Consider the following 14,554-nt stretch of genomic DNA (forward strand, 5'->3'; position numbering starts at 1 on the left):
TTGCCCCTCTAGTCTCTCTTAAAACTTTCCCCTCTCACTCTAAACCTATGCCCTGTAGTTTTGGACTCCCCTACCCTGGGGAAAGACTGTTACCATCCATCTTATTCATGGCTCTCATAATTCTAAACATTCCTATAAGGTTGCCACTCATTCTCCTATGTTCCAAGGAATAAAGACCTAGCCTGGCCAACCTCTTCCTACAACTCAAGCCCTCTGGTTCTGGCAACATCCTTGTAAATCTTTTCTGCACTCTTTCCAGTCTAACCACATTTTTTTTTATAGCAGAGTGACCAAAACTATGCACAGTACTCCAAGTGTGACCACATCAATGACTTGTACAACTGCAACATAATGTCCCAACTCCTATACTCAGTGCCCTGACTTATGAAGGTCAGTGTGCTAAATGCCTTTTTCACCACCGTCTACCTGTGACACTGCTTTCAACAAACTATAAACTTGTACTCCAAGGTCCCTCTCTTCCATTACGTTCCCTAGTGCCCTACCATTCATAGTACAAGTCTTACGCTGGTTTGACTTTCCAAAATGCATCACCTCACACTTATCTGTATTGAAATCCATTTGCCACTCTTTAGCCCATTTCCCTAACTGATCCAGATCCCCCACCCCTCCGTAATCTGTGATAATCCTCACTGTCAACAACCCCTCCTGATTTCGTGTCATCCGCAAGCTTACTGATAAAGTCTTGTGCGCTCGCATCCAAATGATTTGTGTAAATAATGAATAATAAGGGTCCCAACACTGACCCCTGCAGCACACCACTAAGTCACTGGCCTCCAGTCTGAGAAACAGCCTTCAACCAGCACCATCTGCTTCCTACTTCTGAGCCAAATTTGAATCCACCTAACTTTCTGGACCGGCCTACCATGCAGGACCTTGTCAAAGGCCTTGCTAAAGTTCCAGTTCATAGAAGGCTGATGGTCTAATGTGTACTTTTTGGGATTCAGTGCCCAATAATTCTAAGAGAGTTTGCTCCATATGAACCAGATGCCAGTAAGTAAAGGTAACCATTTCGCAGAACACCTGTGCTCCATCCATAACCACGATCTGCATCTCCCTGTTGCCAGTCACTTCAACTCCCCCTCCCACTCCATCACAGATAATTTAGTCTTTGGCCTCCTCCACTGCCAGGAGAATTCCAAGCGGAAACTGGAGGAACAGCACCTCATTTTCCGTCTGGAACCTTGCAGCCTAATGACATGAACGTTGAATTCTCCCACTTCAAGTAATCCCCTTGACCAACCACCCCTGCCTCCCCCACCCAACCATGCCTCTTCTTTTCTTCCCTTTCCTAGCCTATCTCTTTTTACTACTCTCCCTTTTTTCCCGTACCTTTGACCCATCCCCCAGAGCATCTTCTCTCTCCTCCTCCCCCACACCTGCCTATCACTATCTCTTACCTGCATCTACCCATCACCTTGTGCCCACCCTGCCTCCCCTCTTTTGTCCACCTATCACTGCTCTACTTTTCCCTCCTATATATTGGGCTTCTCCTTTTCCTATCTTCAGTCCTGAAGAAGGATCCTGACCTGAAATGTTGACCACCTGCTTTTCTCCACTGATGCTGCCTAGCCTGCTGAGTTCCTCCAGCATAATGGTGTTTTTCATCTTTGACAAAATAAAGTGCTGATTAGATTTTTATCTATATTAATTTGAAAATTAATAAAAAGATTGAAAAAGAAAGATTTTTTGGCTTGTGCACAAAATTATGAGCATAACAAAATATCAGAGTTGTATTTCATGTTTGCATTAAGCACAGATCTAAGAAGGAATTTGGTTCCATCAATTTCCATGTGCAAATTTAAGATCGTCAATTAGTAAAATTTGGTTCTGCTGAATTTGAAGTTGGAGAAAGACATTTATCTTTGCAAAGCAAAATCTTTCCATATATTTATAATTTTTTTCTGGATTTTCTTTAAAAACAGAACTTGCCAGCCCTTGACTATAGCTTTGGGGGGGGGGGGGGGGAGGTGGTATTATATGAGTGTGAGTTTTTCATTTCATTCTGCTTATTGCTTCTGAATATCTGACTTGTCTTGCAGTTTTCTAAATTCCTGTTGGTACATTATTTTCAAATTGCTGTCTTGACACTAATTGCTGTTGTGCAATTCAGTTTATTAATGTGTGAAACCACTATTGCAGAAGAACATAAAAATGACAATTTCTAAAGAAAACATGAGAAATAAATAATGAATGAAATGTTTTAGGCTTTTAAGATTCTCTACTACAAGTTTGAAAATGTAGAGGCACACATGGGTGTATTACAGTTGAATGTGACTTTGTAAAGCTTGTTGACTAGAGTTGATCTTTAGATAGGACAACAGATAACTCAAAACAGCTGAAAGGAACTTCGCAGATAAAAGGCAAAACTTGTTGCCATGACCTAATAACACTATAACGGATCCTGTTCTTCCTTTTGAGTTCACCTGGTTCACTGGAAAATTTATTATACTACTGTGTAACATTTTGTTTTAAGTGAATTAGAAGAGTGTTGGGACATTAATTGACATAACATTCAATAATGTGAAAATCTGCCAGTCTGGCACCACCAAAATCCCTGGGTGTGCCGGATAAATGGAATTTTACTGTATCAGGAGTTATAAACTGAAGTGAAAAGCAGACCTGGATTTTGGTAATCTCTCTTGCTGTTGGATCCATTTGTGCATTTGAAGTTAAATAAAGCAGGAATGTTAATGCGTGCCTGAAAGTTTAACATGGGAGGAGGGGTTCTGTCTAAGGAGACTCGGGCATGGGAGCGAGGGGTTCTGTTTAAGGAGACTCTAGCATTTCTAATCGTTTGGGGGGGGGGGTGAGGGTAGAAGAGAAAAGGTATTCATTTCAAATAACTCGTTTCCTTACTGTCCATAACAGCCTCTAAGAGTCTTTTGACCCTTTCAGAACTCTGTATATATTTGAATATTTATTGTTAGCTTTGATAGCCTCTCGTTGCATTCAGGCAAGGGTATTTTATCAGCTTTGTGCTGTTTATTTATCAACCATGGTTCCTTCAAATCACAAGTAGAGACTTAGCTTTTTGGGGATATGTATCTGTTTATATTGTACTAAATGGCTTTTAAATACTTCCAGTGTTTCCTGTAGCCTTGGCCATCATCAGCTCAGTTGAATTAACAATGTCAAGTTTAAGTTTGCCTTGCCAAAATTTAATTTTAATACCTTGATTTGTGATTCAGCCTTTTCTCTCTGAAACCTCTCATGAATTTTGTTGGTATTGTGTTCGCCATTCATAAGATGTTTATTTTTTATCTGTAAAAGCAATTTCCTAGTACTCATAACAGAAGTGATTCCCTTTTCAGTTATGTTGTAAGCTGCCCTGTCTCTTGGGCTGTGCATGCTTGGCTTTTCTGATTCTACCCATAATACTTCTGTCTAATTCACGTGCTCCAGTAATGGTTTTCCTCTTGCATTTTGACTCGGTTTTTATTATTACTGATTTTCTGCACATTTCTATAGGACAATTTGATTTCACAATGATGGTTGGCATGGTAGTGTAGTGGTTAGCGTAATGCTATTACAATGCCAGCAACCCAGGTTCAATTCCTCCCGCTGTCCATAAGGAGTTTGTATGTTCTTCCTGTGACTGCATGGGTTTCCTCCGGGTGCTCCGGTTTCCTCCCACATTCCAAATACTTACTGGTTAGGAAGTTGTGGGCATGCTACGTTGGCACCAGAAGCGTGGCAACACTTGTGGGCTGCCCCCAGAAGATGCATTTCACTGTGTGTTTCGATGTACATGTGACTAATAAGGAAACCTTATCTTATTGGTGATCTCTATTATTGGGAATGTCAGATTACAGTTAATGGACTCTGCGGATGGTCTGATTTATCATGCTTCTAATGCATTTCACTTCACTGGTTCCTTGCAGATGGACCCAACACTGGAAACCCATGTGGGTCCATGAAATTGTTATCCTTACCTACCACTCACACAAAAAGGTTTAAAGCTTGTATGTGCAACTGTGGTGGGGGGCAGTCAATCTCTCTGGCACTGAAGAATTTTCTACGCTGGAGTTGCATTCTTTTATAATTTGATTCCTATAGGGATAGGAAAACAGCTCTTCAATCTGAAAACACAATCCACATAGTCATACACCATGGAGACGAGTCCTTCAGTCCACCATGTCTATTCTAGCCATAAGGTACTCAGTACTACTTCCAATTACCATCAGCCTATGCCATGGCCCTTCAAGTGCTCATCTCTATACTTGAGTATTGTGAGAATCTTTCTGCACCACCAGTGTGCTCCAGATTTCAGTCACCCTTTGGGTGAAAGATTTCTCTTATCCCCTCCATATATCATTCATTGGGTACATTCTAGCATTATTTGGCCTCCCAAAATACATCGCCACATTTATGTTTTCAGAATTAGATTCCATCTGTCATTGCTGTGTCTATCTTACCAACTCATCAGCATTTTCATGTAGCTGACGACTACCCTCCTCACTATCAATAACACCACCAATTTGTGTCATCTGCAAACTTACTAATCTTACCTCCTACATTCGCATCTCTTTCCCTCTAACTTTCTGCATGTGATTTTACAATTAACTATCCTAAATTACACTTCCCTGAATAGACTGTCAATAAGGTTACTTCAGTCCGTTTGCTTGCTTTTTTCGTTTTCATGCCTTTTAGAAGGCATCAGTGAGGAACCATCCTCTATGAATGCTCAAGTCCAAGAAGAGTCCAGGGGAGTTGTGATCTTAGTAAACAGTATCCATTCACTACTGACCTCAAAATTTGGGCCAGTATTTTATTTTTGATCACTCAATGGATTTTTTTTTAATTACAACTGTTAATTATTCAAATTATTCTGTTCTTGTAATGTTTCATATTTTAAATCTTTGTAGTTTGACCTTTCTACTCTTGGAGGCTATTTTCACATCTACCCACTCCTTTGCTGGCTTTGAGGTATATTCTGCACATCCATTTATTTTTCCATTGAGACCTTTGTTCCATTTCATATGTAATTCGTTACAGTTTCAGGTTCAGAGTATTGTGCCCAATTTAAGTCACTATATTTTAGGAAGATGTGAGCAAATGGAGAAAATAGTGATCCAGAACCTGCTTACTGTGACTCGATGCCTGCACAAACACTGAGATCTATATTTGTCGACAGTTAACTCATTTGTATTTCTCTGCCCACATCTGCTTAATTTGGGTGTCTGCAGTTGCACGTTTAAATACAAATAGATTGGATAACATAAGCACGTTTTAAAAAAAGAAAATCTTATCTTTACAGTGAAAGCAAGCTGAATACATTAGTGCAGAAGCTTCACGAATATCTGGCTCAATCAACAGAACAAGCTGAAGAAACCCTGTCTTCTCCAGACCTGTGTGTAAATCAATTTTCAGGTAAATCATTTAAATTGAATTTATCAACTTTAATGTATCAGACATAATAGGGAAGTTTGTGAATGATACAAAGTTGGCTTTGTGATTGATGGGGTGGGGCAGAGAAGCTTTTAACTTCGGAGAACGTAGATAGTCTGGTCAGTTGACATAATAGTGGCAAATGGAATTTAATCCAAGGAAGCAAGTTCATTTGAAGATGTGCAACAAGGCAAGGGAACGTGCAATAAATTTGGGAGTATTGAGAAGTCTGGAGGAACAGAGGGACCTTGGAGTTTATGTACTCAGATCTTGAAAGATGGCAGGACAGAGTGGTTAACAAGGCTTATGGATACTTTTTATTTGTTGAAGTGCAGACCTTAAAAGCAGGGAGCAGTGCTAATTTTGCCAGAGCTTGAATGTTGAGTACTGTTCTGGTCACTACTGGAATTATGTGATTGTACTGGAGATGATATGGAGGAATTTTGCTAGTGTATTGCCTGGACTGAAAAAATTTAGCCAAGAGGAAAGATTATTCCAAGAAAACAAGTCTATCCAGAGGAAGCTGAGGGGAGACTTAGTTGGTGTGTTCAAAATTATAAAGCATGGGTTGTTTTTTAAACTCTTATTTCTTCTAGCTGATGGCTTGAAAACCACAGCTCGTATATTTCAAGTTTGTAGTAGAGGAATATAGGGGAAATGAGGAAAAGACTTTTTCGCCCAGACGATAATCAAGTTCTGGACCTCTCTCCTGAATGATGATGGAAGTAAAAATCCTCACCACAGTTTTTTTTAAAAAAACCTCAGTGTGTAAAGGCTGTGATCTGCAGGATTACAGATCATGTGCTGAAAGGCGGGATTAGGTTGGGCTGCACTTCAATTGGTACGGATAAATGGGCACCTTTTGTTAATTTTCTATGAAATCATTAAGGTGCAGGCTGATCCTGTTAATTTATCACAAAAATATCTGGTACTCACTAGGTTGCAGGTAGGAAAAAGTTTAGCAAAAGTTATTTCTTATTTGGAAAGTTCCATTGAGATGTTGGTGTTTTTATTTAAACCTGATTTTTTTTCTTACTTGGGCAATATGGTTCATTGTTTCAAAACTGAATAGAAGATTAACTTGGAGTATCTGGCTGCACAGAACCAAAGGGACCAAAGTAAGAGATATTGGTGTTGGTTAGTTGGATAAGGAATAGCACGTGCATGCTAGAGTTCTGTACAGTCTGAAAGGAAAGCAAAACCTGTTCTGAATTTAGCATACATCCTGGAGATTCTAAATAGTTTAAAAAGGAGCTGCTCTTGCTTCCTTTGGAGGGTGGAATGAAGAATAGCCAGAGGTTGTAGTCCATGTTTGAAAGAGGAGTTGAGGTCCAGTCATCTGAATCTCAGGATATTTGGAGAAAATTTTAGATCAGGGTTTCCAAAGATAATCTCTGGATTATTACCAGCACTAAATGTAGTGTGTATTGGTGAGGTAGGATAAAACATCCAGTCCAGCTGGAGAAAATGGTGCTGGAGGGAGGACTGAGGGAAAATGGTAGTGTTATCGCAAAGTTGATAAAAGTGCAGAAAATATTGTAAAGGTGATTGTTGTTTTGAAGTTTGGAGAATATGTTAGGTTCCCCAGGTTAATGGGACCACTGTTTCTCTTGATGAATGGGGCATGCAATTTTCTTCTTTTTCACCCAATTTACTCTGCATTTAGGTGCATGTACCCTGACTTCATGTGCCCAAACCCTTGCTATAAACCAGTGAGATGTGCTCTCTTCAAAGGGTCTTTATATAGTCTCTAGAGTCGTACAGCATGGAAACAGGTCTTTCAGCCCAACTCGTCCACGCTGATTGTGTTGCCCAGCGAGCTAGTCCCATCTGCCCATGTTTGGCCCATAGCCCTGTAAACATCTCTTATCCATGTATTTATCTAGATGGCTTTTAAATGTGCCCCCTTAACCACTCATTCCAAATACTCACCACCCTTTGCATGGAGAAGCTGCCCCTGATGTCCCTTTTAAATCTCTCAGCTCTGATCTTAAACCTATAGCACCCCCTCCCTGGGGGGGAAAACCTGTGCTTTCACCCTGTCTGTGCCCCTCACGATCTTGTATTTCTCTATCAGGTTACCTCTCAATCTCCTACATTCCAGGGAATGAAGTCCTAGTCTGCACAACCTCTTTGTAAAGGCCCCCCTAAGTCCAGGCAACATCCTGGTAAATCTTTTCTGCACTCTTACTAGTTTAATAACATCTTTCCTATAACAGGGTAAACAAAACTGTATACAATATTCCAAGTGCGGCCTCACCAATGTCTTGTATAACTGCAACATAATTTCCCAACTCCTATATTCAGTGCCCTGATTGATGAAGGTCAGCATGCCAAACATCGTCTTCACCACCCCAGCTACCTGTGATGCCACTTTCAGTGAACTATGCACTCGCACTCTTAGGTCCCTCTGTTCCATAACACTCCACAGGGCCCTACCATTCACTTTATAAGCCCTACCGTGGTTTGATCTCCCAAAATGCAGTACCTCACATTTATCTAGATTGAAAGCCATTTTTATCATCCACAAACTTACTAACCGTGTCTTGTACATTCACATCCAAATCTTTTGTGTAAATTACAAACAACAAAGGTCCCAGCACCAATCCCTGTGGCACACCACTAGACACAGGCCTCCAGTCCAAGAAACAACCCTTGACAGTCACCCTCTGCTTCCTACCACTGAGCAAATTATGAATCCAATCAGCTTTCTCCCCCTGGATCTAAAATCATAGAGATTTCCAGAATCATGGATTGAATTTTCTGCCATTCTATCAAATTTGCATTGACTTTGAATGGCTACAGTAAGGAAGGGGCTATTTGACCTGTCAATTCCATATTTGTTTAAGAGCAATCCAGCTACTCCCACCCCCCTTCACCAATGGAAACAGACTCTCTGAATTTATTCTAAGTGCTGCTTATCAGATCTGGCAACCTTTTCTGTTCCAAGGAATAAAACCCCAGTTTCTCCAGCTTAAGCACATACCTGAAGTATCTTGTCACAAGAATAATTTTGATAGACCTGTTTTGCACCCAATTCAAAGCCTTCACATCTTTCTTAAAGTGTGGTCCCCAGGATTGGATTCAATACTCCATTTATGGCAAAACCAGTGTTTTTTTAAATATATAGTTTCATCATGATTTCCTTACTCTTGCACTGAGTGCTTTTATTTATAAATCCCAGGATCTTTTACTTTTTAACCATTTTCTCAACCTGCTGTGCCATTTTCAATGTTACTGTGCCTGTCACATATAGAAAGAGGTCATTCAATGCCATTATCCTACTCTCACATCTAATGTGTCTCATATACCCATTAACATCTGCTTGATTCTCCCACTACCTATTTGCAGTAGCCCGTTAACTTAGGAACCAGCATATTTTTGGGATGTGGGAGGAAATCCACATGGATACCAGGGAAAAATCTGCACAGTCCACACCCATAGCACTGGAAGTCAGAATTGTAGAGTGGTTACTGGAGCTGAAACAGCTGTATTACCTGCAATGCTATTCTGTCACCTACAGTTATATCCACAGGTTCTTCTCTTGAACACCTTTTAGAATTGTGCCCTCTAATTTTTTTTTGTGTACCCTTCCTACTAAAATGCAACACCTTGCATTTTTTTGGCATTAAATTTCATCTGCTATTTATCTCAATGCAGTCTATTACTAGCCTTCTCACAGTTCACTATTCTTCCAAATTTTGTTTTGTGTGTATTTGGAGATTGTGCTCTGTACATCTGTGTCCAAAGTATTAATAAAAAGGCAATGACTTTAATATTGATCCTCTATTTGCTTCCCTCTAGACCAACAAGTAACCATTCACTATGATTCTGTTTTCTGTTATTTATGCAATTTTCTATCCATGCTGCTGCAGTCTCTTCTATTTCGTGGTCTGCAAAATTGATACCTATAAATAGCAACTTATCAAATGCTTTTTGGAAGTCCAAAGTCACAAACAAGGGGAACATAACTGCAAAATGAGGTGTTAGTCATTTACAACGAGTGCATAAAATTTTCTTCTGTCAGAGGGTAGTGAATCTCTGGAATTCTTTGTCCCCATGGGTGTTGGAGGCAGGATCATTAGATATATTTAAGATGGAGATAAATATTTGAAAGGTCAAGGAAATAAAGGTTATGGGGAACTGACACTTATGAGGAACTGGAAAGAAGAGAAATTGAGGCCAGCGTAGATCAGCCATGATCATATTGAATGGCGGGACAGGCTTGAGGGACCAGGTGGTCTACTCCTGTTCCTATTTCCTGTGTTTTTATATAAAAATATACCTAGTCATCTACATTTCCCTCATCAACTTATGTTGCTTCATAAAAAAAACTCTATCATGCAAGTTAGACATAATTTGCCTTTAACAAAGCCATATGGTGGCTCTCTCCAATCAATCAATACCAATTCTGTCCCTCATTATTAGAACTTTACCCCTCATCGAGCTTAGTTTTTATATTCATCCACGGTTTGGGTATTCCTACAAGATTAGCATTTGGAAGCTGACAGTGCATTGCCATCTTGAACTGCTGCAGCCCTTTTGGGTAAGGTATTCATGTAGTGCTGTTGGGGAGGGAGTTTGGACTTGGACCCAGCAATGATCAAGGACCATGATTTATTTCCAAGTGATGTGAACGTTGTACAACTTGGGGAACTTGCAGTTAGTGGTGTTCCTGTGTAGCTGTTGTCCTTGCCTTTCTTAATGTTAGAAGTCGCATATTTGAGAGGTTCTGTCTGAGTAGTTTGGACAAATAACTGCATTGCATTTTGTATATGGTACACACTTCTGCCATTGTCTGCCAGAGATAGAGGGAATGTATGTTAAAGTGGTTGATGGATGCCTATCAAGTCAACTGCTTTGCCCTATGTGGTGTTTAACTTGAGAACTTTTGGACTTGTACTTGCCCAGCAAAGTACAAATGTTTCATTATGCTTCTGAATTGTGCCTTGTAGATGGTGAAAGGACTTCTTGCATGATACTTGGTCTCTGACCTCTTGTTGTAGCAACCACATTTGTATGGTCAGTCCAGTTGACCTTCTGGTTGAGGGGGAAATTGGTGATTCTAATACTGTTGAATTTCAAAGGTAAGTGGTTAGACTCTATAGTTGGAGGTGATCATTGCTTGGCACTTGTGGTGTAAATGTTACTTGCACTTATCAGCCTGTGCCTAAATGTTGTGTAATTCTCGCTACATGTAGGCATAGACTTGTTCCTCTGCTGAGGAGTTATGAATGGAATTGAGCATTGTGCAACATCCCCACTGTTGAACTTATGATGGAAGGAAGGTCATTGATGAAGCAGTTGAAGATGGTTGAGCTTGGGACACTGCCCTCTGGAACCTGTGCAGTGATGTCTTGGGGCAGGGTAGATTGATCTTGAACAAGCACACTTGTCTTCCTTTGTGTGAATTATAACTTTAGCCATTGAAGTGTTTTTTTTCCTTTAATGTCCATGGACTTCAGCGTTGTCAGGAAGCCACACTCGGTCAAATGGTGCCATGATGCTCAGGGCCATCACGTTTGCTTCACCTCTGCAATTCAGTTCTTTGGTTCATTTTTGGACCGAGGCTGTGATGAGGTCTAGAGCCAGGTGGCCTGGTGAAAGAAAATAAGTGTAAGTCAAGATATTGTTAGGAAAGTGTTGCTTAACTTAGTTCCATGTCCCACTTTTTCCTCATTCCTGCATTTTGTTTCTCTTTTTAATATTTAACAATTTTTTTGGACGTCCCTGTTGACTCTGTATTCATCATGCTATCAGGCTGTGCATTCCAAGCCCCATTCATTGGCCTTGAATCTTTTGTTTAACCAGTCACCTTAAATTGGTGCCCTCTTGACACAGCACATAGCAGTGGGGAGGTTGACTTCACACCTGGTTGCTGACACTGTAATGCCGTTATTAATGCATCTCTCTATATATAATGCTGTTATGCCCCCTTTTAGTGCTGATCCGTTAGCACTCTTGTGTATTGGAATGCATCCTGAGTGCTAAGCAAAGTACTAGTGTATTCTTTATTCCATTTAAACTATCTCAATATCTTCTTGCAACTGTTTTTCCCCTTACTGGTATCTCGGGAAACTGAGCAACATGCTCTTCAATACCTTTAAAAGCCATAATTATAATGTCCCTAGAGTTGAACAAATTACTCATTATAATCTAGTTGGTGTACCTTTTACAACTGATGCTTGAATTTTGATGACCAGATAGTGAAAATTAGTTTTGAATGCCTTCTGTAAATCACTGAATACTGCATATACAGCATTGCCCCTGAATTTGAATTAGTCACTTTTTTTTAAAGAAAAAAACACTTGCCTTGAGTAGTCCATGATTAAGAATTGTATTGATATTTACAATATAAGAGTTATGTTTTTATTTGTACCTCCTAGGTGCCTTTCTACAGCCAATGATTATGGTGTCTTCAGTTGTACTTACTTCTGATTCTGTGTTAAGTTGAAACTGGCACCTGTCTGCCAGTTCTATTATCTTTGTCTCTGAAATACTTTGGGTTTCTGTTTGCCCAACCTTGTCAGCTAATTTTGAAATTATTTACTGATTTACATAAGAGCAAATGGGTGGCACAGGGGCACAGCTAGTGAAGGTGTTCATTCACAGCTCCAGCAACTTGGGTTCATTCCTGATCTCCAATGCTGTCTTTGTGGAGTTTGCACATTCTTCCACTAATTGCTAAGGCCAATTAGTCATGGGTTTAATAATACATTTTCACTATATTCTGTACTGCCAACTTCCTATTACACAAGTTTATATGCTGTTTAAGATCTTGATATGTAATGATTAAAAATAAATATACAGTTTCTTGAATGTTGATTTCATATGTATAAAACAATTCCTTTAACAAGCAAGTATTTAAACTAATAATTGAAGGAATGGAAAACATTTAGATCCCTTTTTTTTAGAAAAGAAATCTATTAATGGGATGTGGGTGAGGCTGACTGCTACCTACTGCCTTCCTCAGCTGATGAATCAGTGCTCGTCCATGTTAAAATACACTGAAAGAAGCATAAAGTATAAAAAGCACAGAATATACTCTGAGGGCCTTCAGTATCCACCAGCAACAGACAAAGTTGGCTGAGTCCTGAAGGATATTGCTGCCAGGTAGGGTCTACAGCAGGAAGTGACTGAACCAAGGTGAGGGATAAACCTGCTCACCCTGATCTGTCTATGATAGATCTGTGATGGTGTTTGTAGAAGTGACCACCACACAATCCTGGCGGAGACAAAATCCCATGTTCACACTGCGGATAACCCTTTGTGTTGCGTGATACTGCAAACTTACTAAATGGGATCAGCTTGGAATACATCTGGTAGCTCAAAACTGGGCATCTATGAGGCAGATATGTACACTATTACAACCTGTAATCTCAATACCTAACATCAGCATTACTGTTAAACCAGGGGAGCAACTTTGGTTCAGTTTGGATTGCGTAGAGGCTTGCTGGGATTAGTATCAGGCATAGCTTAAAAAAGGTATAAAAAGGTAAAAATAGCTTAAACCAGGCCAACCTCAAGAGTGTGCTAGCAAAGTACTACCAGCACGTCTCCTGTCCCACCAGGGGCCCTAACACCCTTGACCATGGTTATATAACCATCAAAGATGCCTTCTGAGCCCCTCGCCCTCACTTTGATAAATCAGACCACCAAGCTGTGCTCCTTCTCCCTGCATACAAATAGAAACTGAAACAGGACGATCCAGTACAGAGAGTCATGCAGTGCTGGTCTGAGGAAATAGATGAGCTTCTACACAACTGCTTTGAGTCAGTGGACTGGTCCATGTTCAAAGACTCAGCTGCCAGCCTTGATGAGTATGTCACCACCATCACGGACTTTATCAGCAAGTGTGTTGAGGACTGTGTACCAAAGAGGACAATACGGGTGTTGCCAAACCGGAAACCATGAATGAACTGGGAAATCCACTCCTTACTGAAGTCGAAGACTGCTGCATTCCAATCAGGTGACCTCCGTAAAGCTATGAGGAATGCCAAGAGACAATACTGGTTCAAGATAGAGTCTCAGTCCAGCCGTCAGTTGTGGCAGGGCTTACATGCTATAACGGGCTACAAAACGAAGTCGGGCTGCATAGTTAACAACAGCGCATCCCTTCCTGATTGGAGGCACATTCTATGCATGTTTTGGACAGAACGGGAGTGGTTTGTCACCACCCACCCTGACAGCCTCCAATGCAACTGAACCTGTGGTCACCGTCGAGGATGTAAGATCAGTCTTCCGGAGCGTGAACCCAATGAAAGCATCTGGCCTGGATGGTGTCCCTGATCGTGTGCTCAGATCTTGTGCTGATCAGCTGGCGGGGGTACTTACAGACGTATTTAACCTCTCCCTGCTTCAATCTGAGGTTCCCACCTGTTTTAAGAAGACTACTATTATCCCGGTACCTGAGAAAAACAAGGTAACGTGCCTTAATGACTACTGACCTGTGGCTCAAGAGACTGGTCATGGCATGCACGAACTCCAGCCTCCCAGACTACCTCGACCCATTGCAATTTGCCTACCGCTGAAACAGGTCAACAGTGGACGCCATTTCCCTGGCTCTACACTCATCTCTGGAGCATCTGGACAGTAAAGAGACCTACGTTAGGTTATTGTTTATTGACTACAGCTCCACCTTCAATAATATGATTCCAAGCAAACTCATCACCAAACACTGAGACCTGGGGCTCAACACCGCCCTCTGCAACTGTATACTTGATGTTTTGACCAACAGACTGCAATCAGTGAGGATGGGCAACAACACCTCCAGCACTGTTATTCTCGAGACTGGTGCCCCACAAGGCCATGTCTTCAGCCCTCTACTCTACTCCTTATATACACTTGACTGTATGGCCAGATTCTGCTCTAACTCCATCTACAAGTTTGCAGATGGTACCACCGTAGTACCGTGTTTCAAATAACGATGTGTCTGAGTACAGGAAGGAGATAGAGAGCCAAGTGACATGGTGTCATGACAACAACCTTTCCCTCAATGTCAGCAAAACAAAAGAGCTGGTCATTGACTTCAGGAAAGAGGGCGGTGTACATGCACCTGTCTACATCAGTGGTGCTGTGGTTGAGAGCTTCATGTTCCTAGGAGTTAACATCACCAATAGATGCCACAGCCAAGAAAGCTTGCCAG

General features: G+C 40.9%; 1 protein-coding gene across 3 annotated transcripts in view; it reads left to right on the top strand.

Annotated features, from left to right (window-relative positions):
• The window catches only part of atrx (ATRX chromatin remodeler), a 153,395-nt gene that overhangs the window by 11,205 nt on the left and 127,636 nt on the right, over positions 1-14,554 (top strand). For all 3 annotated transcript variants that reach the window (XM_052020767.1, XM_052020766.1, XM_052020765.1), the window contains exon 2: positions 5,279-5,391. Coding sequence is in view for 2 of the 3 variants with exons in the window: in XM_052020766.1 (XP_051876726.1) it covers positions 5,279-5,391 (113 nt within the window). In the remaining variant the exon portion in view is untranslated. The remainder of the gene's footprint in view (positions 1-5,278; positions 5,392-14,554) is intronic.

The sequence above is a fragment of the Pristis pectinata genome, chromosome 8, assembly GCF_009764475.1.
Source record: "Pristis pectinata isolate sPriPec2 chromosome 8, sPriPec2.1.pri, whole genome shotgun sequence".
NCBI classification, from domain to species: domain Eukaryota; kingdom Metazoa; phylum Chordata; class Chondrichthyes; order Rhinopristiformes; family Pristidae; genus Pristis; species Pristis pectinata.